Source organism: Copidosoma floridanum, unplaced genomic scaffold (assembly GCF_036245765.1).
Source record: "Copidosoma floridanum isolate Cflo_tuat_1 unplaced genomic scaffold, Cflo_Japanese_pri ptg000026l, whole genome shotgun sequence".
Taxonomy (NCBI): Eukaryota; Metazoa; Arthropoda; class Insecta; order Hymenoptera; family Encyrtidae; genus Copidosoma; species Copidosoma floridanum.
In genome coordinates, this window is record NW_028321903.1 from 6,003,216 (window position 1) to 6,026,715 (window position 23,500).

General features: G+C 33.1%; 1 protein-coding gene across 4 annotated transcripts in view; it reads left to right on the forward strand.

Moving 5' to 3' along the window:
- The window catches only part of Duox (dual oxidase), a 934,738-nt gene that overhangs the window by 87,191 nt on the left and 824,047 nt on the right, over positions 1 to 23,500 (forward strand). For all 4 annotated transcript variants that reach the window (XM_089595596.1, XM_089595599.1, XM_089595598.1 and 1 more), the window contains exon 3: positions 11,204 to 11,361. In XM_089595596.1, coding sequence (XP_089451722.1) covers positions 11,204 to 11,361 — 158 coding nt within the window. The remainder of the gene's footprint in view (positions 1 to 11,203; positions 11,362 to 23,500) is intronic.

The following is a 23,500-nucleotide window of genomic DNA, read 5'->3' on the forward strand; positions in this document are numbered from 1 at the left end:
CCATGGCTATACTTTGCACTATTCTCATTTACATAATATATTCTTCGTAATTTTTTGTTTTTGTTTACTCATTAAATATAAAAATGTTTATTGTAAGTATGTCTTATTAACATACATACGCGTATTCTAACGATAATTGCACCACCTTTTAACACAATATCGTTTCATAGAAGATTTATTTATATGTATATATCGTTTGTCCTGGAATGTTATGGAAGTATAACTTTATACTTGTGTACTCATGTACCTATTGTCTTATGATTTTACGCATACTTAGAATTTAAAATACTTCAGTTTTAGTACCAAAGCACAACAGCATTCATAAACACGCTGTATTTTTCCTAATTAGTGACTAAATTTTTCAGGAATTACGCTTTCAAGTAATATAATTAAATCCTTCAATTTATTTCCAAAATAAGTGACCCACCTTATATTATAAGCTACATTACGCAATGTATTTTTTTCAAAATGGCTTCAGAAAAAATGTTTACTTTACGCTTACGGCGCTAAGACCAGAAGATAGCTTGGATTTTTGCATGAAAAAAACCATACAGCTAGTGAACTCTTATTTTCTACGTATGCTTCTTAGTTCCTGAAACTCCTGTTAACCAGGGATTTTCCTCAGGTCACGTTTTTGAAATCTAGTAACTTCCAAAAAGTGACAGCCAAACTCTTTACTAAAATTCTATAACATCGTAAGAAAAAAATAAAATAAAAAAATAGTTACCAGTGGTCAGTGGGTGCTTGGGTACTCAAGTATTAAGTTATATTTCTATGGCAGACAAAATATGAATATACCCTTTATGAAACAGTGTTTTAAATAAGCCACTGCAATGTACTGGAGTTGGTGCAATTATTTTTTATAGGAGGATATCCGGTAACTGAAAGTATTTTTAATAAATGTCTTCATATTAGGTAGCTGAAAAATTATGAAAAATATATTATGTAGATAAGAAAAGTTCAAAGTGAAGCCCTGGATTGACGTTATGCTAGGTTGGCCAGTACAAGACTGGTCACTTTCGTTAAATCTTAACGACATGAATGCTGCTAAAATTTGCTGATTTTTCATGCTTAATTACCAGCTGATTGTCCAAAATTAGTTTTCTGTTTATTTCCTAGTTTAAATAATTAATTTTAGTATTAAGACAATCATAGCGTAATGATAATTGCTTAACAATTTCCTGAAACTCATGAAATTTGTACTTGTTCAAGTTAGTATTTTTTTGCATGCAGAACTTGTACTTTTTCAGGTGGGAGGAGAGTAAAATAAAGAATTTCTTTTTTTGTTACATATTTTCTTACAGTCACAAATCTAGAATCGTTGGCTTACTCTGTCACATAGATCGGGCCCATAATAGTATAACTTTAAAAAGAAAAAAAAATTTCTTACTAGCTAATACACATCCCAAAACAATTATAAAAAACTGCTAGTAAGAATCTTTATTTTTCTCTGCATTTTACTGCAAGACGCCAGTATTGACTTTAATTTGCTTTTGTTAACTTGTTGGTTGTTCCTGTTCCACAACTACTGCAGTTGTTATCTCTTTCTGTCACACACATACATACACCCTGTGGCCTTCACACTACTTTAGGACTCTTCAATGTCCCTCTCACTTTTTTCTCATTCTAATTCACAGCCTACCTTAAACGTTTTTCTGACCTAAAATACTTGTTTTCTTTGTTTGCTTTTGTAGTGCTCTCCGTTAGTGCTTAGCTTGCTCAAATCTAAGATCTGGTTGTTAGGGACCTGAGATCCAATAAAAAAAGTTAAGTAAATCAACCTTACCAAGTTGTTCCGGATGGATCAAGCTTATATTTTTAAAGTAAAATATGTGAAAGCTTGTCTGTCATGTATGTGTAGTAAAGTAAGATAAACAGAAAAGAAAGCAAGCAGCTCCAGAGAATACTTTAAGAACACAGCATTGCAGCAACAATGACAGCAGTGACTGCACCAGTGACCGTGACAGTGGAAGCAGCAGCATCGTCGATGCAGAGGACGAGCCACCACCAACAACTCCTACATGATCTCGTGCGCCATACCGTATGCTGTCACCTCGTCACCCTAACTCTACTGCTCAGCAGTGCGTTCGCGCACACCGTCTCCTCGTCGTCCTGATCCTGTTAAACGGCAGTGCGTTCGCGCACGCCATCTCCTCGTCGTCCTGATCCTGTTGAGTGGCACTGCGTTCGCGCACGCCGTCTCCTTCACTTTCTGATCCTTCTAGGTGGCAGTGCGTTCGCGCACGCCGTCTCCTCATTATCCTGATCCTGTTAAGCGGCAGTGCGTTCGTGCACGCCGTGTCCTCGTCATCTGGATCCTTCTTAACGGCAGTGCGTTCGCTCATGCCGTTTCCTCGTTGTCCTGATCCTGTTAAACGGCAGTGCGTTGGCGCACGCCGTATCCACGCTGTCTATCTTCTTATTTTCCTGATTTTTCTGAGCAACTGTGCGCTTGTGCATGTTGCGTTCTTTTCCTGCACGTAATATTCCTGCAGCTACATTCAGGTCGTACACACCACGTTATTCGTCTTTATTGTGCAAAAGTATAATAGTGGGACAAGCGTGTGAGTAACATTGTTACGCGACTATGTAAAGGTGCAATGTATTGTATTGCATCTCCAACATAATTAAGTTGCATATCGGTAACATAATCACGTTTTTTCATGCGTCTTTAAAAAAAATATTTTGCTGCCATCACGTTTTGAATGTTTATAATCAGAGTACTGTACACATTGTAATCTTGAGTGGGTGCATTTAATTCAAACGGATGTGTAAATTTAAATTGATTATATTTGAGCATGAATCAGATTTGTTTTAAGTATAATAGTCTCGTCAGCCATGTCACTGACTGGTGATTCACCGTGAACATGGTTGGTAAACGCATGGCAGGAGAGGCCAGGCCAGTTAGTGCTCACGTGATACAGGATACCGGGTTTGCGATGGCAGGGGAGCGCACCCTGAGCAGTGAAGGACCCGGAGGTGTATTCTGGGGTCGACCCAGATCGCGACGGCAGAGATGCGCTTCTCGAGCTGTGAAGGTCTGAGAGTGCTAGCGAGACGAAGCCTATCGTAAGGAAGGTTGAGATTTCCTTGGTGGGAAGCCGTATTAGTTGACCTCATTCAAGCAAAGTCTTCTCTTGTAGGTTTAGCACATCAGTTATTGATATTATTGAGACTTTCAAAATTGTCTGTTATTTGATTCTACTATTTCTAGTAGTCAATTTTGTATAGTTTAGAACAAACATTCGTTATAAGGTGTAGATTGTTTAGGACATGAGATAAACATGTGAATGCACATGAAGTTTGGATGCTTGTTGTTGCAGTATGAATGTGATACGATTGGGACACATTTAGTAGTAACAAAAGAGCAGGTTTTTATGTTTGTATCTTTGACGAACCATAGTTAGGATCTTCCAGAAGTCGCTTATTACTGCTAATAAAAAAAAATAGTTTCTGTTTCTTAAATTTCTCAAATTAAGACTTTTGTTATCACAATCTTCCAGAATTATCTCCATTCGAATGGTTATTTCAAGAGAAGTTCTCTTTTGTTTCGATGGGGTTGGCACTTGGACAGAAAGATCGAAAGTGAGATCAATCTGTGGCTTAATTGGCAGTGATACTCACCAAGGAGTCTCTGGTTTATGATGGATAGTAGTTTGAAACACATTTTATTTTAAATAATTATGGCTGTTGACATCTGAATTAAAAATGAGAAATTTTGTACTATTTAAAAAATTGAAAAGTGTTTGCAAAGACAGTTGTTTCAACACTCACGATTAAAAGGAGTCGTTTCTGTGAGCGGTAGTGTTACGAAAACTCTGAGAGTTATCAGGAGCACATCCCCTGTAGATCCTAGGGTCACGGAGTAACAAGCGTGGAGGCTTGTTGCGGATGGTTAGCTGTGAGGCGATTGTCTTGGCATATTTTAAGTTGTTGAATGAAAGACTTCATTTTTTGAAAACAATTCGTTTTCTATGAATTAAATAAACCCACCCATCAATTGTAAACTATTTATAATTTATCATGATTTTAAGTTTGCATTCATTGTTCGACTCTATGAAACTACTCATACCACTACCACATTATTCAGTTTTAATATATGGTACAAATCCTATGTTTGTACGGGGGGAAGGATGTTCCGGATAAATCAAGCTTATATTTTTAAAGTTAAGTATGTGAAAGTTTGTCTGTCATGTATGTGTAGTGAAGTAAGATAAATGTGTTCGAATGAAAATGACAAGCGTTGTCATGTAAAAAAGTTGTTGATTTTGGTTAAAAACGTTCAGTTTTGCCACTAACTTCAACGACTCTGAGTCACATTCTGTTTGAGGAAAATAAGTAGCCTTAAAATTCGATAACTTCCCAAAGACATGTTTCTTTTTTTGCGCGAAGCTAATTTTGTCAGCTACAGAAGTAAAGCCCCATATGCTGCAAAAAGACCTTGAATACAAACTATCTTTGCAGTTAATGGGTTATTTAAGTAATGACCATAACTTATATGACTTAACTTATTAATCCTATGCTACAATTTCTTATTTCTCTTCGATCTCTTACATTCATTTCCGTACTATAAGGTATCTTTAGCCGTCACGTAAGCAGTTTCTTACATGAGTAAATACATACAAATATCAGTGAGTTTCACAGAGGTGTACACACAGCTGCATCGTCTCTAATTTCTGTTGTCAATTGTGAAGTTTCTAGATAAATAAACAATGACTGTATTAATACTGACATTCAAGATCAGTTTTACTTTTTTCGGTCTGAAAAAGTTACTTCGTGGTCACAATTTACATTGATTTATTTTTTGTATTTTTTGTAGCACCTTAACTAGATTTTTAATGTAAAAATTCTGTAATAGTATTTTTTATGTATTATTTTTATTACAATAATCTAGAGTAGTTTCTAGGATTATAGCCCTAAGGTAAGCAAGTAATAGAGAAATTTTAAGTCTTATTTTATGGTGAGTTTGTAATCATATTAAATCAAAATTTTAATCGAAGTCTACTGCCTATAAAATAATTCAAGAAGAAGATTTCATCCAAACTTATATTAGGCAGGCATAAAAGCCAGGCGTTGCATTCATATTTTTTTTAATTTACTTCATTAGCTCTTACTATATTTTTTTTTTTATCAGAGATATTGAGTGCTTTCAGTTAGCGATCTTTGAGCTTCCAACAACGAATTCGTCAATGAATAAGTTTACTTTCATTTTCAAGGTCATCTTTAAAGTCATTTCCAGGTCCCCTTTGCTTTTTCTATCTCTCTTTCTCTCTGATACTGGGTTCTGCCTATACCTCTGGTTCAAATATTTTTTACAGGTCAGCCTTCTTTGGAACCCAGGTCGGGCTTACACCAGCTGCGCTTCGGTTATTGGGTCTCTTAGTACCCAAATTAGCGTTTTAACTACCATGATTGGGTAAAATAACCTTGGAGAGTACCGTTGTCAGCATCTGTCTGCTGCTCCCTGTTATGTGCCTTTACTGACACTGCTAGAAGACCCTTGGGCTGTCCTTGCGTTTTCACCTGACTGTTTTTTTCCGATCTCAGTGGGAGTCTAGTGGCTGATGCTGGGCTTAATATTCAGGATGTGAAATCCAATACATGTGGTAAAGTTGTAAAGACCATAACACATCTACGTGTCACAGTGCCACTGCAGCGTTACATTGTTAAATAGTACTTGCTAATCTGCAAATAGCTATTGGTACTCGAGAACAGTAGTAGAACAGAGCTTGCGCAGTGCAGTCTTAGCGTAATAAATTTTGAATACCGACAATATACTCAGGTCACCTGGTGATCCTCGTCAGGGCATAAATCAGACTCACTGCGCTGCCAACTGTTAGTCTAAGGGACTGAGTTAATTTACTGCTGTGGTATGGTTAGATATTTTCGTTATCAATTAGCACATTTTTCAATGTTTACTTATATCCATTTGAAATTTTGTCGACGTCATTCACACTGAACTTAGGAGTCAATATTAATACATAACTTAGATCTTATTTTTACATTAACACTCACCACTTTTACTGTCTTAATATTTTCATCATATGTGTAGCTAATTAGAGTTAATATAAGATGCTCATTGTTATTACTATTACTATTGTTGTATATTGAGTTGGGGACCAGTCTTGGTAGTAAAGCATTCGACTTACTTTTATTCTATACAAACTCTAACAGTCCTATTTTTTTTTAAATTCGACTCGATTTAAATATTTTAATTTGTTTGAAAAATTTAAAAAATTCCTTTTTTTCTTTAATGTTGCTCATCTCATTGGGTATAAGTGTCTATAAGCTAAGGACATAGGCTTATTCATTTTACTTTTTAAGTTATGTCATTATATAATTGTGCAGTATCTTTGAACCCATAACTGGTAGACAGCACGATGCTGTCGTATAGGAAATGTGGCAGATTGGTGGTGAATACAGCATGAAGTTGTGCAGATTGTGGAGGTACCTTTCATTCTGATTGTATATCAACTTACATAAAAGTGAGGAGAAATGCAAGAGATCCCGATTGATGCACGCGCAACTTTCGTTATTTATCGTCACAGCGTGATGATCTGTTCCAGGCTGGGATTTGTTCGTCTATGTCATGAGTGAGCTTCTTTGATGCTGGTCACACGATAAACGATGGGTTACTGGAAACTTAGGCATTGAATGGCAACAGAGGTCATTAAGAACAAGTTTAGGTGTTATATGGTGTCTCCTCCCGTTTTTATGCAAAAGCGGCCTGAACTTAAGTTGCACAATTTCTCGAGAGCCTGCTCGATGCTACTAGCAGGTTACATTGATAGCTAACTGTTGCCAGGAGGACCACCAAATTATAATAAACCAAATTCTTGGGTACGTGAGGAGTTTGACGACGTATAAACAGTTGAGTTAGCTCAAATCTGCCAATGGGCTAGGGAAATTACAGCAAAATTCAGTGGTTCACAGCATTACTCTAGGTAATAATTGACAATACTAGAACACTGAACAAACTAGTGGATCAACAGCAGGTTTAGAATAGGAAAATTACTGCACTAAGATCGGACGCTGATGACTTGAAAAAGCGAAATAAGGTGATGCCTGGATCTGAGCTTAGGATCTCGAACAGGACACATACACATACTGATATTCTCATCAAAATCTTGTCAATCTTGAATCTACTGCGTTCTAAGGACGACGTTTTAGAGTGCCGTGATAAGATAACGAAACGAAAGCAAGCAACTGGGGATGCTGAGACTGAGCCTGTGATTAGTAATAAGGCTAGTAATATGACTTTACCAACGTTCTTTGTGGTTCAATTTAAATCGTCACATATTTGAGATTACATTTTGGACGCAGCACGTGACCTAGGTGAGATAAAATTCAAGTCACTCTTTTCAGACTCTCCTCTTGACCATACTGTGTGGCTGCTCGATTTTATCTACTGTTGCATTTCACTTGTTCAAGTTGGCTAAAGATAGGGCCAGACAACACGATTATAAATACGTCTTGTATTAAAATGGCAAAATTTATGCACGCAAGCAAGATGGTGCTCCCAAAATCACTATTTCATCTTAGTCTGATCTTTCTGGGATTTTTTGACAATCCTGGTCTGTGGTGGGTGATTCAGATCATGGAAGTCATGGTCAGTATATACGCATAGTACGCGTAAATGCAAACTCGATGTTGAAGCACCGCCAGGAGCTTCACAATCTTATCAAGGATTGTAACATCAAAATTCTCTGTATCGTTAAAAACCGGCTTACTCCTGACCGCGATTCTTCACTGTATGAATTGAATGAGTATCAATTAGTTAAAAACGACCAGGGCCTTTACTCTCGAGCAGGTAAAAAAAAGTACATGCAGGGTGGTGGGGTGGCCTGTTATGTTCACAATGATCTTTCTGTTAGTGTTCCGGACTTACCCTAAATTCATCATTACAATGAACTGAATTCTTGTTGATTGAAGCAATAAAATCGCCCACATAAAAATTACTGCAATCGGTTGTTCCGTTCATCTGTTGACATGATTATAATAATATAGATTATTGTTTCAGAGCATCAATTAGGAAGGAAAGGTCTGTAGTATCGCGTGACTTCAAAAATTTTTCCCACGAACCATTATATAATATACTGAGGGTATTGATCGCCTGATCATACAGTGTCCGTTGACTGATGTAAACTACTCTCTTGAATCATTTCAAGATCTGACTGTTAGCCTGTTAGACGAGCTCTTACCATACAAGGAAAGAATAATTTAAAAAAGATATGCGACTGAGATGTCAGCAGCGTAATAGACTGTACAGATTGGCTCTTAAAACTGGTAACGTTGCCTTATTCACTGAGTATAGGTGGCTGCGTAGGATTATAAAAGGACTGATTAAAGGGAGATGAGAGCGTTATCTTAGGGAACTCTTATTGGAGGAATCTCATCAGGCTTAAAGCTGGCATATAGTGGGCCGATTTGGCTTGAATGCGAATAGACCGTGTTTCCCACTATATTCCATGACTTTGGGGGTACTACTGGAGTATTTTAGTTCAATTTCATTCACTTACCCACCGTGCCCCAAGGGCCACTGTAGCGATGGCATTGCGTTGCAATATTTTGAAGGGGTGCTGCCCCTGGTGGCTCGGCTCATGACGTATTTAATTAACGAATCAACCAGAACGTGTTCTTACCCGAGTCTATGGAAGTGAAATATTATTATGTCGCTCTCTAAGATACCTATCTCCTTGGAGTCAAAGGATTCACGATTGGTGGCACATATACCTCACGTTACCAAAGTGTTTGACCACATTATAACTGGACAGATTTACAAGTACTTGGGGAGGTGTTTTTTAGTATTGCCCATCTGCTTTCTGTTAAGGACACAGCACTCAGACAGCACTGAAAGTCACCGATGCCATAGGCTCGGTATGGACAGAGGCCTAGTCATACTGGTGATCTACTTGGATTTTAGGCCTGCATTTCATACTATTTGCCACTCAACATTATTAGAGGCGCTTGCTGACCTCAATTTCTTGGTGGAGGCCAAAATTGTTGCATTCCTATATGTTAGATCGGTCCTTTATCGTTCTTCACTTAGATTGTGAACTAACCACATCTATACCGTGAACTTCAGGGGTCCCTCAGTATTCTTTACCTGGCTCTATATTGCTTGCAGTGTTTATGAATTTGGTACTCAGCATCCTCTGTTACTGTGAGGTGATAATGTTTGCTGACCTCCAGATCTACCTGCAATGTAAGCCAGTGGATCTACTACTGACAATTTACTCGTAAATGAAAATGTAGAAGCTGTGGTTGCATGGTATAAAAACAGCAGATTCATTCTTAATGATGAGAAAACTCGTTTAGTTTTATTTGCCTCGGTTCAGTGTCATATGCGCATGGACGAAGAGGTACTGACACGGGTGATGGTTAGGGGTTGCGAGATACCTTTTTCAAGTAGCATTAAGTCGCTGGGTGTAACTGTCTGTAGTGACCTCTTGTAGAATGACCATGTTTCTGGCATTTTTCAAGGGTGCACGGAATTTTACGTTGTCTGTGGTATAGAGATGGTCTGTTGTCAATTCAATGCTGGAAACAATTGACAAGTGCCCTAGTCTTGTCCCACCTTGAGTATTGCTGTTTAGTACGTATTTACTTTACGGGCTACCTTGATTTAAAACTAACCAGGCTCATGAACTCTGTTTTCCGTTATGTTTTTCATTTAAAGCATGGCATGGTGCTTCAACCATATTATGATTGATTGGGTTGGCTTACTGTGTCTGTACAAAGGAAGTATTGTCTAACCTTATCACGCGTTGGATCCTGCAGACTGGTGTCCCCGAATATTTGGCTGCCTTCTTTCTAGATGTCAGTGATCTGCAGCAATCAGTGAGGAATGCCATATCAATAATTTTCAGACCAATCGCCTGAACAGTGGTATACCTAAAGTCTTTTACGATAAAAGCAGTAGATTTTTGGAACCGATTACCAGATGAACTACGTGGGACTGAAGCCCTGAGTTCCATTAAGATGAAACTTTATCGATACTTCCTTGGTAGAAAATAGCCTGAAATGGCAACAATCAAACTTTCAAACTTTCTATTTTGCGACTGAATCAGTCATCGTTTCTACTAATAGTCCTGAATATCATCTTTTATACTTGCGTACTAGTTTGGTATTACTAAGTTGTCCTATGATTAATATGAAATGTCAATTAAGTTTAATTAAAACCTGCTTTAACTTAATGTACTGTCATAACTGGTCATCAAAATGCGCTTGAAGCTATGAGATATCACCTGAATTGGCGTTGTGAAATAATTGTATCTGATCATTAGATATAGATCATTGGGCAGCGAGCAGTTTTAATAGAGCTTTAATAGAGAATGCTGGGTCGATACCATGTTAAAATTTGCTTGTAAAAATTTATTTACTAATTATTGCTTATTTAATGTACGAAGATCTATGAAAAGTATCACTGTTTGTTACTATATTGTTGTTTAACTTACAAACTGTGCATAAATAGTATATTACTAGAATACGTTGAAAGAGTGTATTTTTAATATTGGGGGAATCGATGTTCAAAATGGATTAGTTAGGAGTCTTCGTCACCAAACGTACACCATTTAAAAAAAATTCCTCGTTTATTGACAACAAAAATCATATACTTGGATCGCATACGCGCCAAATAAAACTCTTTATTATAATACTCGAACTTCTAACGCTACGCGTATATAGCTGCAATATAATATCAACAGACTTGACAAACTGGCTTACGCTAAATTGCGAGGCCTATAGAGCTTACAGGACACTTTTAATGTCTAATGATGATAAACATGTTAATTGTAACATGACTCGCAATTAATACAAATTAATACATAACTAACACACTAACCGCACCGTCAACATAAAAAAATCGTTACGCTAAATCATGATATGGTATCGCCACACCAATAATTAGCCTCACTGTTTCATAGTTATCATGCCTTTAGATGTGTCACATTAGAATGTTTTTTCTTTGATATGACAACAAGAGTCTCAGTTCTCATACTGATAAAATTTACTCTAGTTTATTCTTCCTTTCTTCTGCTCTGACACTTTCAGAAAGATAGAGAAACTACAATAACAGAAGTTCTTATAGATTTTACAGTCAATAAGATATTATTATAAGAGAGAAGCAGAAAAGTTTATAAAAATAGTCAGAACGATCAGAGAAGAAAAAAAAAAAATAATACAGTTCAAAATTTACAGGCAGCAGGTTGATACGAAAAGCACCAGCTGCATACAATGACAAAGTTTACATGATGGCTGGCCAAGATAGGCCTTCACCACGAAAGTTGAGCGACCTTTTTATGCATGGTGAAGATGGACTGCCATCGATATCCAACAAAACTGCATTTTTCGCCTTTTTTGGTAAGTTAAAGCTTATTATAATACCTAAATATTGTTTAATTAATCATCGTTGGTTTTTTATTGATTATTGTTTAAAAATAAGGGCAACTTAAGATACTCTCTTTTAATTTTTTTTCAACTAGGTTCTTAGGCTTATTTTAGTTCTCTACTGGGATATCCAATGGTTTTTGACATAAAACCAGTGCTTTATTGTACATATATACTGTCTGATTTAATTTAATACGTTTAATCATGGACGAATGTTTTTGTTCTTTCATTATTGATTGGTTTTTTACTAAGGGTAAGATTTTTTTTAATAAGGAACACACGCTTACACCACATAATTGGCTTTGATACTTACACATAATACCAGTCTAGTGCTCATACATGGAAAATTAAGTATAACTTGTAGGAGCCACGAGAGAGAGGCTAAAATTTAGTTATGGGTTTTAAAAAACGTAAACTTGTTTAAAGAAAAAAACAATTCTATAAGTTATATTTTAATAAAAGGTTTCAGATGCTCATACAATGAAAATTATCACAAAATTTTTATTTGTTTAAATTATAAGTTCAAAATATAGCGAAATTACAAATAAAATCTCAAAATATTGATAAAATAATGTGTAAGTGGCTTATTATTAAACTAGTTTATTTCTGTTTATTAAAAATAATACATATTGAACAAACCATTATCGATTGACCTTGCTGCAATTTATAAGAAATATAACGTACAATTTACTTGTGTTAACATGAATCTGTTTTGCAATTTAATGATAATAGGCATGCACTTCAGAGCAAAGCAAAGTTAATTGTGATTTTGAAAGTAACCCTCAAGATCAAAGAAAGTCAAATGATTCAAGAGTATATTTTCTTCTTATAATCTGAAATTCTTTTATAATTTTTTCTACTGTGCCAAATATAGTGCAAACACTACCTTTTCCATTCGGCACATGCGATGAGCTAGTGAAGGTTAGTTTAACTGGCACGCCATGTAAGCCAATTGTGTGGTATGAGATAGTTTCAGAAGGTAGGAGCATGCATATGCACTATTTTTATATAATTTTCGTTCCAACTTGTTTAGCTATTGTGGATAATCGAATAAAATTTCATTTACTGTAACATTTCGCTGACTTAGTAAATTAGCCTTGCCAGGCTAAAAAAAGTCAAAAAATTTGTAAATACAATAAAGCCTCTAGTAGAAGCAATTGTAATAAACTGAAGAATATTATTACAAAAAAAAACAATAAAATGAACAAATTTAAAGTAAAAATTTGCCTTGTATACTCTTACAGTTCAAGCTGTTTCACAAATAGAAAATATGCTATTTTTGAGTACATAGACGGCGCGACGCTATTGCCTTACGTACGATGATATACGTACTATCAAACAACAAGACTTTATCTACAAGATAAAATTCTTTAAAGGTACAATAGTAACAGCTATCCGAACTCACAAAAGGCACCATACATCGAGATACTGAGAGTAAAGAGCACGAGTTGCTTTGATGCTGCTGGTACTGTTGCAGATGTTTAAGTGGACGAAAACGTATGGTACACGCTTGCAGGCAAATAGTGTAAGCAGTGTCTGGATACATCACTAGATGGCAGAACGTCGTATTTGTAGAGTCGAAAACAACTCAAAGCTAATATCTTCTACACTTCCTTTCATTGACTCTATCAAAGTTCATCAGCCTGATTATCATTATTTTCATCTTCAGTTAATTCAGTGATATGTATAGACTCACTCTCAATAATTTTATTGTTAAACTATACATAAGACTAAAGGTTTCACATGTTTATGCGTAACATAATCGTTACACATGTATGAATTTTATTTGTTCTTACTTATTTTATAATAGAAAACATGAAAGAATTACTCTATGAATGTGGTTCATTTACAAAAGTTACCTAACAAAGCGGTACTAAACCACGAAGAGATGTAAATTTCTTGTGCCTTCCTGCAATTACATAAGTAATATCATGCTATTGTACAAACTTAAGCAATCAAGTAACACAAATGTTTATTATAATGTTTATCTTATCCTTAAAGTCAGCATGTTACTTATTTAACCCTCCGGATCATGCGTGTCAAAAAAACATTTTTAATATGTTTTGGTATAAAAAATAAGTTCTAGAGTAACTTTGACTTTTGAACCAGAAATGTGTTTTATATGTAAAAAAGAAATGAAAAATATATGTAAGTTTTATACATAAAAGCTAGGAAATTTATCTTAAAATACGTAAAATAATTGCGATATCTAAGTGTAAAATTTATTTCTTTATTTATTCCACAACACATATTAAAAATATTGAAACACAAATAAAATTTTATGTGTCTCCAATATATTTCTGTATATTGTAAATAAAGATAAAGTCTAACAAAAAGAAAAATATAACCAACTTTTCCCTTTAGAAGGCGTATTACAATGGTTTTGTATTAAGCCAGGGTACTATGAAAATATTTCATAAACTTAGAAATTATTGGATATTAAGAACAAATGAGCAGTTTGTACTAAATGTTATGTCTTGCTTATAATTCCTAAGCAAGAAAAATTTGATAAAACCGTCATTCAGAAAATTCTCTCTATACTTTCGTACCCATCGAATGTGATTAACTTACGGCTTAAAGTTACAATACATTTATTTTGTGAGTTTAGTTAATTAAAAAAACGTATGAATTTATAAATTTATCTTCAGTTTTTCTCACATGTGGCTCGAAATCTGCTAAAAAAACTCTTATGGCTTGTTGTTCGAATTTTGGTACAGTATTTCAAATGCTTGTTTAGACTTATAAAAGGATTTTAAATTTTAAATGGGTTTTCATTCCTTTGAGTTAGTAACATATCTGGATATTTTCACCAAAAATGTAGTAAGTATCATTTCAGCATAGATCTCAATCTAAATGCAATGTCTCAGTTTTTTGTAATGGTGTTGGAACTCCTTGACATACCAGATAGGTTCAAGAGGCTGATCTTTCCAATGAATCAAGTGAATAAGAAGAGTACGAACAAAGAGCATCATTTTTAACACATGTTAGTATAAAATTTTTTTGTAAGCTTTAACATGAACATTTAATTTTTATATAATCTTCAAATTAAGAGTGAAATATTTTTTATTACTTAACACACATGGGTAATTACGCCGTCACTGTCTCAGATTAGGCTTAAAATTTATGGTTTTTCAAGTAGAGCTTTATAAACATTTTATGGCTGATTAGTGCGTATCAGTACATCAGTACATAAAACAATTTTCTACAATGAATTCGCTACAAACTATTTGTTTCAAAACTTATACAGCTTTTATTACTTTTGGTGGGGTTGGAACAGACCTATTTATAAAAACGACTTATTACTCATTTTTATGCATGACTGATAATCAGGAGTGCCTTAAGGAGTGCCAGAGAAAAAGTGTAAGTATACTTGAAATTTTTTTTGAGTAAAAAAATTTTTGTAAAAAAAGACTTGTCATTGCATACATTTTGACTTTATTTTTGTAAATTTTTTCGTGAGTGGGATAGAAATTGGTTTAATCTGTATTTACTTGAGAATTATTAACATCTAACATGTTTTGGAAATGCAAGCATTGTTAATTTCATTTTTAAAACGTCGTACGAGCTCTGGACACCATATTTAAGCCAGTTACAGCAGAACCACCCTTATACTATATGTTGTGATTTCTTTCGATAGCTACGCACACAAGACAATTTCATTATATTGCATTATGAAAAACTTTCAAAAATGTTGCTAAGAATCTGAAGTAGAATAATCAATTACGTAACAAACAATTTAAAATGAAAAATATTATCAAAGAACTATTTTTCAGAATTTTGATGATGAAATCTTTACAGTCAATACTGCTTTCAACACTCTCAACGATGATGATGACATTAATTTGTTAAAAACTCCTTCAAAAGAAGATTATTTAACGAACCCTAAAAAGTTGAAAGAATTATTAAGTAATCCAAAATTTTACGAACGTATTGAAACGCCAGTTGACAAAACCAGAGCAGAAATTTATTGTATGATATTGAAATTTAGTATAGTAAATAATCTTTCAATGACTGCCATGACAAATTTGTTTAAACTAGTCAATGTCATTTTGGAGAAACCAATTTTACCAGATTCTCGTTATATTACCAATAAACTGTTAAGTTCAGGAACTGCAACGCAGTTCCATGCTGTCTGCCATAACTGCTCTGCCTATGTAGGTAAATTTGATGATGTTAAACATTTGGCAATTTGTGACAATTGTAATAAAAAAGTTAATTAAAAAAATCCAAGCAACACGAGCTACTTTGTTTTGATAAACCCAGCAGAACACATTTCAGATATTATAAGTATGCATGAAGATTATTATACTCATATTATAGAAAGTAGAGAGCATAAAAAACGTATCATAGAAGATGTTTATGACGGTAAAGTGTATAGAAAATTTGTGAAAAATTTGCCAGAAAATAATAAAAAAAATTTTATCACTAGTGTTTTTAATACTGACGGTGCACCCAAGTTCAAACGCTCACAATTTTCGATTTGGCAACTATTTTTAAAAATCAACGAACTGCCAAAACAATATCGTATGAACAATTTAGTCACATGTGGATTATGGTTTCATAAGAAAAAATCTGAAATGAGATTTTTTGTGGACGAATTTGTTGACCTTGTAAATGATGTTGCAGACAAAGGTATTTTAACTGAAATTCACGGAGAATAACGTATAATAAAACTATATATTCTTTCATGCTGTGTCGATGCCGTAGCTCGTGCACCTATCCAGGGAATCAAACAGTACAACGGTAAATATGATTGTTCTTGGTGCTTGCATGCCGGGAAATATGCTGAAGGTAGCATGCGTTATCCTGTTATGGGCAACATTCAAAAGCGAGATCCACAAGAAACCATAGAATCAATGTTGAAAGCTACTAATACAAATTACACATTAACAATGGAGTTAAATACTCGTCCCGGCTTATTAATTTATCTGATTTTAATATTGTAACAGGTTTTGTTCCTGATTACTTACATTGTTGTCTTGAAGGTGTTGGTCGCCAGTTTACTTATTATTTTTTGAAGTTTGTAACTAGTGATAAGATTATAGAACTGGATATTATACTCAATGATATTGCTGTCCCTCAACAAATAACTCGCCTATCTTGGCGTTTAAGTTGTAGAAATGATTGGAAAGGAAGAGAGTGGGAAAACTATATATTATACTACAGCCCAACTATCTTGTCATATATATTACCGACAAATAAGTTGCAGCACTGGATGCTTTTTGTACCAAGCCTATACTCACTTCTTCAGGATAAAATATCCATTGAAAATTTAAATGATACAGATAAAATGCTTTGAAAATTTGCTGTAGATTGCGAAGAAATGTATGGAATTAAATCAATGACATTTAATCTTCATCAATTGAGTCATTTTTGCGAGAGTGTCTTGAGTTGGGGACCGTTATGGACTAACTCAACGTTCTGTTTTGAATCGGGAAATTTTGATCCATTAAGGGCTATTAAATGTTCTAAAGGAGCTACTCAGCAAATCGTGAGATTTGTAAACACCACTCATAATCTTCTTATTGTTAAAGAGACTATTTTACCAAAAGCATGTGCAGAAGTCGTTAATTTTTGTAATAGCATTCTGTCTACGAAGATGAAAAATGTATACAAAACAACAAATGTATATTTTAACAGAGATGATCTAATTGATGATGTAAAAGATATATTACAGTTATCAGATAATTGTGAATTTTACATTAAAATGATTAAGGAAGGATGTTCATACGAATCTTATACCAAACAGAAACAAAGATCGAACAGTTCGCTTGCAATAATAAAAGATAAACGTTTTATTAGAATAATAGGATTCATAGTTGATGATCAAAATAACACAGAATTGACTCTATGTAACATTGTATGGACAAAAACATGGAAAACTTCTTACATTCATATGAAATTTATTTATAAAATTGAAGAAAGTAAGGTTGTAATACCAACAAATGATATTGATAAAGTGCATGTATTATTGAAAGTACACAAGAAAATGAACTTGTGTCCTGTACCAAACTTGTTGCATTATTAATGCTAATAAAACTAAACATCATTTAAAAACAATTTTTATATATTCCAATTATACAATCTACCTTTTACAACATATAAATCTTTAAGAAAAATTAAAAAATTTTCGAGTCTCGTAGTGACGTTGAAAAATTCAAAAAACCTTGATCTAAAATTTATGGTTCAAACGATTAAGAATCGTTTATAATAAAGGAAAAAACAATTTTTAAAGTACGATTTTTTTTTATCCTCAGGTGGAATCTCAGGTGAGATCTCAGGAAAAATCTCAGGTGATATCTCACCAGAGTTTTTGGCATGAGATTCAACCTGAGATCTCACCTGAGATCTCACCTGAGCTTTAGAACGAGGGTGGGCGTAATCGTCTTAGTTTAGATGCATCAAAAGATGTGTCAAAGTGTGAATACAGTAAGTATCTTTGGCGTAAAGCCTTTAGAACACCTTCTCGCATAAAAATAGTTGGATAGTAAAAATGAATAATATAATATTACAACATACAATAACTGTAGATTTTCACCCTATATTACATACTATTATTAATTCATTTCTAAATCACAGTATTCTTATTTTAATTACTAGAGGCTCCTAAGACGTGTCAATAACATTTTTTAGGAAAGAAAATTTGTCAGAGGGTAAAAAACTATCTTGAAAGTTGACACGTACGTGGAGTTCTTGAAAAGCTTTCTTGACTTAAGACATCGACTCTTAAAAGAATGAGTGTAAAAAAATATCACAAATAGATGGGGTATCAAGTAATAAAAGAATAAAATAATATTTTTCTTATCAAATGAAGAAAAAGGTATTAAAAAATAATTTTGTAATTGTTAATCTAGGCAATGCTTGCGCAAATCCACATATTTTTTCAAGGCAATAATAGCGATGAAAAGCAGAAAAAACTAAGCAAAAAATAGAGCACGACTGAATTATATATACACATGTGTAAGCGTGCGCCCACACACTCACACACTTATGTAATCTATTTAAAGAGTATAGTAGCATGTAGCAGATGTAAGCCGAAGTAATGTAATAAAATACCTTTTGTCACAGTATTAGCAATCAATCTAATAACAACTTTACGAAAGCTCTAAGTTCTGAATACATTTATTTTAAAACCTTCAAGCTTTATTTCACTTTTTTAATCATTTACATCCACCTGATGTTTCCAGTAATTGCAAAAATTGGAAATAAATGGATAGCTTTTTAGTGTATATTACATGTTTTTTTTTAATTTCTGTTATCTTCAAATTCAAATATCTTTCTTCATGGTGTTGCTGTTGGTGGTACTTACTGTGCCTATAGTAATGATCCTACTCATGTAACATATTTCTAAGTAAATGTAATTTTTTTGTGACACTTTCCCCACAGAACATCATTGCACATTCTTCTCTCTTCTTCGATTACAGATGGCGTTAGCCTGGTTTATAAAATATGGCAGAAGCATGGCTAGCCGGCAATACTAACGCCACCTCTGATTGACTTAAAATAATTAATATGTACTTTTGGTGTCCAGAGCAGGTATTAATAAAAAGTAACATTTACTTGGGTGTACAAACTTAAATTTATTGTCCACATAACATGTTTTTTTAACGTACGGACTGAAGTAAGTGTTGAATGCGATTGGTCGTAAATCCATAATCTAGCTTACTTCATCTAATTATTAGCAGCCTCTAACTTGTATGCGTACACTGTGTAGAGGTAAAGCTTAATTAAAAGATCATCGTCCATAGATTTTTTTAAGCGCAAAGATCAAAACATTATTGCATATTAATTTTCACTTTGATTATGCAGCAAAAATTACGTGATTACTGTAATTAGGGCAATGTAAGTTGATAGAAGTATGCTTATATTCCCAATTTTATCTCTGTTTTCAAAATAAGTTAAAATTTAACAACAGTATTTATAACATGATCTGATAGTTCTTGATTGAATTTTATTCTTAATGTTTTTGAAGTAAAGTTTCTTATGAAGGGATCTAATTAGACAAAAGTAGAGGAAAGCGTCACACTCATTTGTGCCCCCTTCGTTCCTTTTCGTCCCCCCGTCACATGTTATGTCGATCTAGTAGTATAGTAAAGCATATAGTACATGCATACAAAGGGGTGTGCACCACGATGTACTTTCTTTCTTTTTCTCTCTTTCTCTCTCTCTCTTTCTGTCAAGTATACATATATCAAGGGGCAGTTGGAATATGTACTGTATTTATGCAGTGAGACCAGAATGGTGCTGTGGCGCAGTGGAATACGCATTTGATCAACATGCAGAGGTCTCAGATTCTAATCTCGGACGATATATACCAAATTTTTTTTTTAGGATAACCAATATTACCGTTTCTTAATTGTTAGTAGATGATTATACGATGGATATAAGCCATAAGTAAGAGTTATTATAAATCGTGTGATGTTACTAAACTCTAAAATTAAACGGGTAAAGTAGACAAAATATTGAAAAAATATATGTAGCCGTATAAAACGTGACCAAATGGTATAAATATTTGAACAGTTGAAAAATGTACGCATTTCAATTAAAACGAGTGCTAAAGTTGGCGAGAATTCAGTTGCAGAAATTTGTCAATTTAAAAGCCTTGTGCAAAAAGACAAAGACATAATTATTGTAGCTATTTATATATCACTTAATACTTCTATTAACAAAATAATTAAATTTTTTCACGAACAACTATTCGTGTATTCAAAGTGATTCTTGTGGCTAAGGTTTTAGTTCCAGTTATAGCCACATGATGCTTTCTTATATAACAGAATGGCGCTTAATTTTTGCTCTTGCCTTTTGAACATATGGAATGATTGATGTCTTAGTTTCAACTTCAGCCACTTCATTCACTTTTGTACGGGCTCTTCGGCAATAGTACTCGCGGCTCACCTGGAAAACAGACAAGGATTCTGCAAAACTTAACAAAGATTATAAGATTTTAATAGTGGTAAGCAGAGATTTTAATATTAACTTTTCTCTTAAAGCTGCTGTATCATTATTTCAATTTTTAGAAAAAAAATTAGCTCAAGTATAAGTAATAGCCCATTGCAATCGACCACTAAATTAGGAACAATCATCGATGCCGTCTTTGTTCGTTATTTAGACGAAGTTAAATTTTTGATTTATATTTGATATATTTTGGACCACAAGCTCATAGAGACTACTGTTAAAAGCCAGTTCAGTAAATAAGTTTTCAGTGTCAACAACAGAATATAATGATAAATGAGCATTAATACATTTTGTATTTTTTCAGTAAGATAATGTTTTCAAACAGTTACCAAAAAGTTATGCAATGTAAAAAACGAGTTTTTTTTCGTAAAAAACCTCAATAAAGCTTCGCTATTTCGATGGATCCCATGATCCTGAGTTTTTTAAAACTATTTTTTGAAAAGTTGATACGATTATTTTTCGCGATAAAGTAACAGTTAAAACAATTTTTGTGCCAATTTCCTGGTGGACAGTACCATACTGAATCCTTTAATGTCAGGTCTAAAAGAAAATCTGTATGAGTAGCACTGTAAAATAATAATATGTTTATTACAATTGCGATTTTAATGAGAAATTGTGTTCCAACGTACATCTCCTAATGAGAGAATCAATTAAAATTATTATTAAAAAAAGGATAGGATTATAAGAAGAATACTAGAATAAAAGTAAATGAGTTAATGAAAATTCAGATAGCAAACTTTCTAATCAAGTTTGACAATACCTTAAGTCGTAATTATTTGTGGGGGATGGGTGTGCGTAGCACCCAGAGGGATAAAGATTGACGACTATATATTATTATACATACATGTAATAATAATATACAAATAATAAGTCCTTATCATTTTAAACTTTGTAAACAAGATTTTTAAAGAACATTCTTTATTTGTAAGTAAGTAGTTTCGTAAATAACAATTAATTTGTTAAGCTTACGATTACGATTATTGATGTAGTTAGTTGTAGAACTGTTGTTCATTCACGCCTCGACGCCTTACTAGTCCACTTAAAATACGTGTCTTTCAATAAAATATATGAAAACAACGCTCATGTAACGTTAAAATTTTTAGTACTGATGTATGGTTAACATTTTTCACAATCAACATATTGTTATAATAAGCATGAATTTAAATATGTTTACCACATTCATAACTTTTTTAAGCGTTGATGGTCCAACCCAGATATCCCAATTAAAATGATAAAGAAAATATTATTTGGTCTACAAATCATAATTTATTTAAGTACGTGTTATGTAAAGTATGGTCTGGCATATCTTTTGGGGGATTACAAATATCAAAATCTTTAATCGTTTTAGAGTTTAAAAATGTTATTGCTTTTCGTTCAGCTGCAATTCATCATTCTTTTTGTCTTTTCTTAAGTTCGTAGTATGAAGTAAATAAATTTTCTTATTAAGTAATTGGTATACATTTGTAACTTGTAATAAATGTTTTTTTTTTTTTTGCTATTGGAATTTTCTTTAAAATAATTTTGAAATTTTTTTATGATTTATAATCAAACTTTTGTTTTATATAAATATATTTTTGAAGACTGTAATGTCGTTATAAATGAAAAACTCACTTCTTACTTTACACCTTTAAGGAAAAAGAAGTAATATGACAAACTGGACAAAGTTATTTTAAATTATTAATTAATTTTTTTTGCACTACATTTTCATTAAATTTTGTAAAAGAAAGAAAGTACCATAGAACTTCATTGACTGTCGAAAGCGTTTATCATAATATAACAGCTGATAAATGAATTAATTGCAAAAACCTAAGGGTGGTAATATGGTTAACATTTATGATATACATTAGTGAAATGATTTATTGAACATTGATTAGAAATATTCGTATCATTGTAACTTATATTATTTTATAATTGTATCATCTAAATTCGTATTATTCTCACGTTTTTTTGAGTAGTATTTGTTTTTTCAAATAGTGGTAGCATAAAAACAGTGTAATATTGACTTTTTTTGACAATTATAAGTTTCAAAGTATACAAACATGTACAAATACAAGAAAACTTTTAAAGAAGCATACAAATTGTCAGTAACGACTTGTCACCTAGCTTACAATTTACAGACATGTTAAATGACCTATCTTCTAATTCCAAGAAATTAATATATAAATTATTTTACACTTTCGTGAATCAAGTCTTACTTGTAGTTTTAATTTAATTCTTACATTTTAAAATGGTACCAATAGTGAGTTCCTTAGAAAAGGTACTGGTGTCGATGTTTAAATTTTCTAAAGTTTTTTTATGACGTAATCACACCTTACGTTCTTTTAACCATGGTTCATGGTTGTAAGTGAGTTCACTATGTTAAAAACTTGCTTACGTGACTGCAGCCATAGTGTATATAGGGAATCAAATATGATAATGTGCACGTGTGTATGTATCACTATATATGTTTACACTGCATCCAACATTCTTAATGTTTATGGATAATAATGTATTAATAAGGTTTTTATTACAATGTGTACATATTTTTCTACATATTATTTTGCAGTTATATTTAAATAATACATTTTAATGTAGTACTAGCAGGTAGGTGCTTAGTTAGAGGTGCTAGTAGTGACACTTACTTATGCAACGATTGATCAACGCAATGTGTATTTAGTTAAATTCAATGGGTACAAGAAAATTACCTTATGTATATACTAGTGGGGCTTCGCCCCCCTGTGCACTTCGCGCACCAACCGCCATTCTCACTCTAAAATTGATGTGTAAAACAAGAAAGTATACTATTTTTCTTTATTTTTCTACAATTATCTTTCAAAAAGTTACCCTATCAAAAATATTAACGCATGGAACTTCAAGACAAAATATCAAAATATAATAAATTTTGTAATTTAACAGCTAGTAAGATAATTAAAAATAAAAAAAGCAACATTTTTGACCCCTTGATTATTTATTAGAAGCTGGTTTTTGCGCTTATTCACATTATTACCATCAACAGAGAATGAAGTAACTTAACCATAGTATATACTTATAAATCAGAAATTATTCAATTATGTTATTAAAAAATTTTACTCAAAATCAGTGTATCATGTATTAAAGGACATATTTATTATGAGACTATAAAAAATTAATCGTTACTTTCGTACATAAAAATAATTTA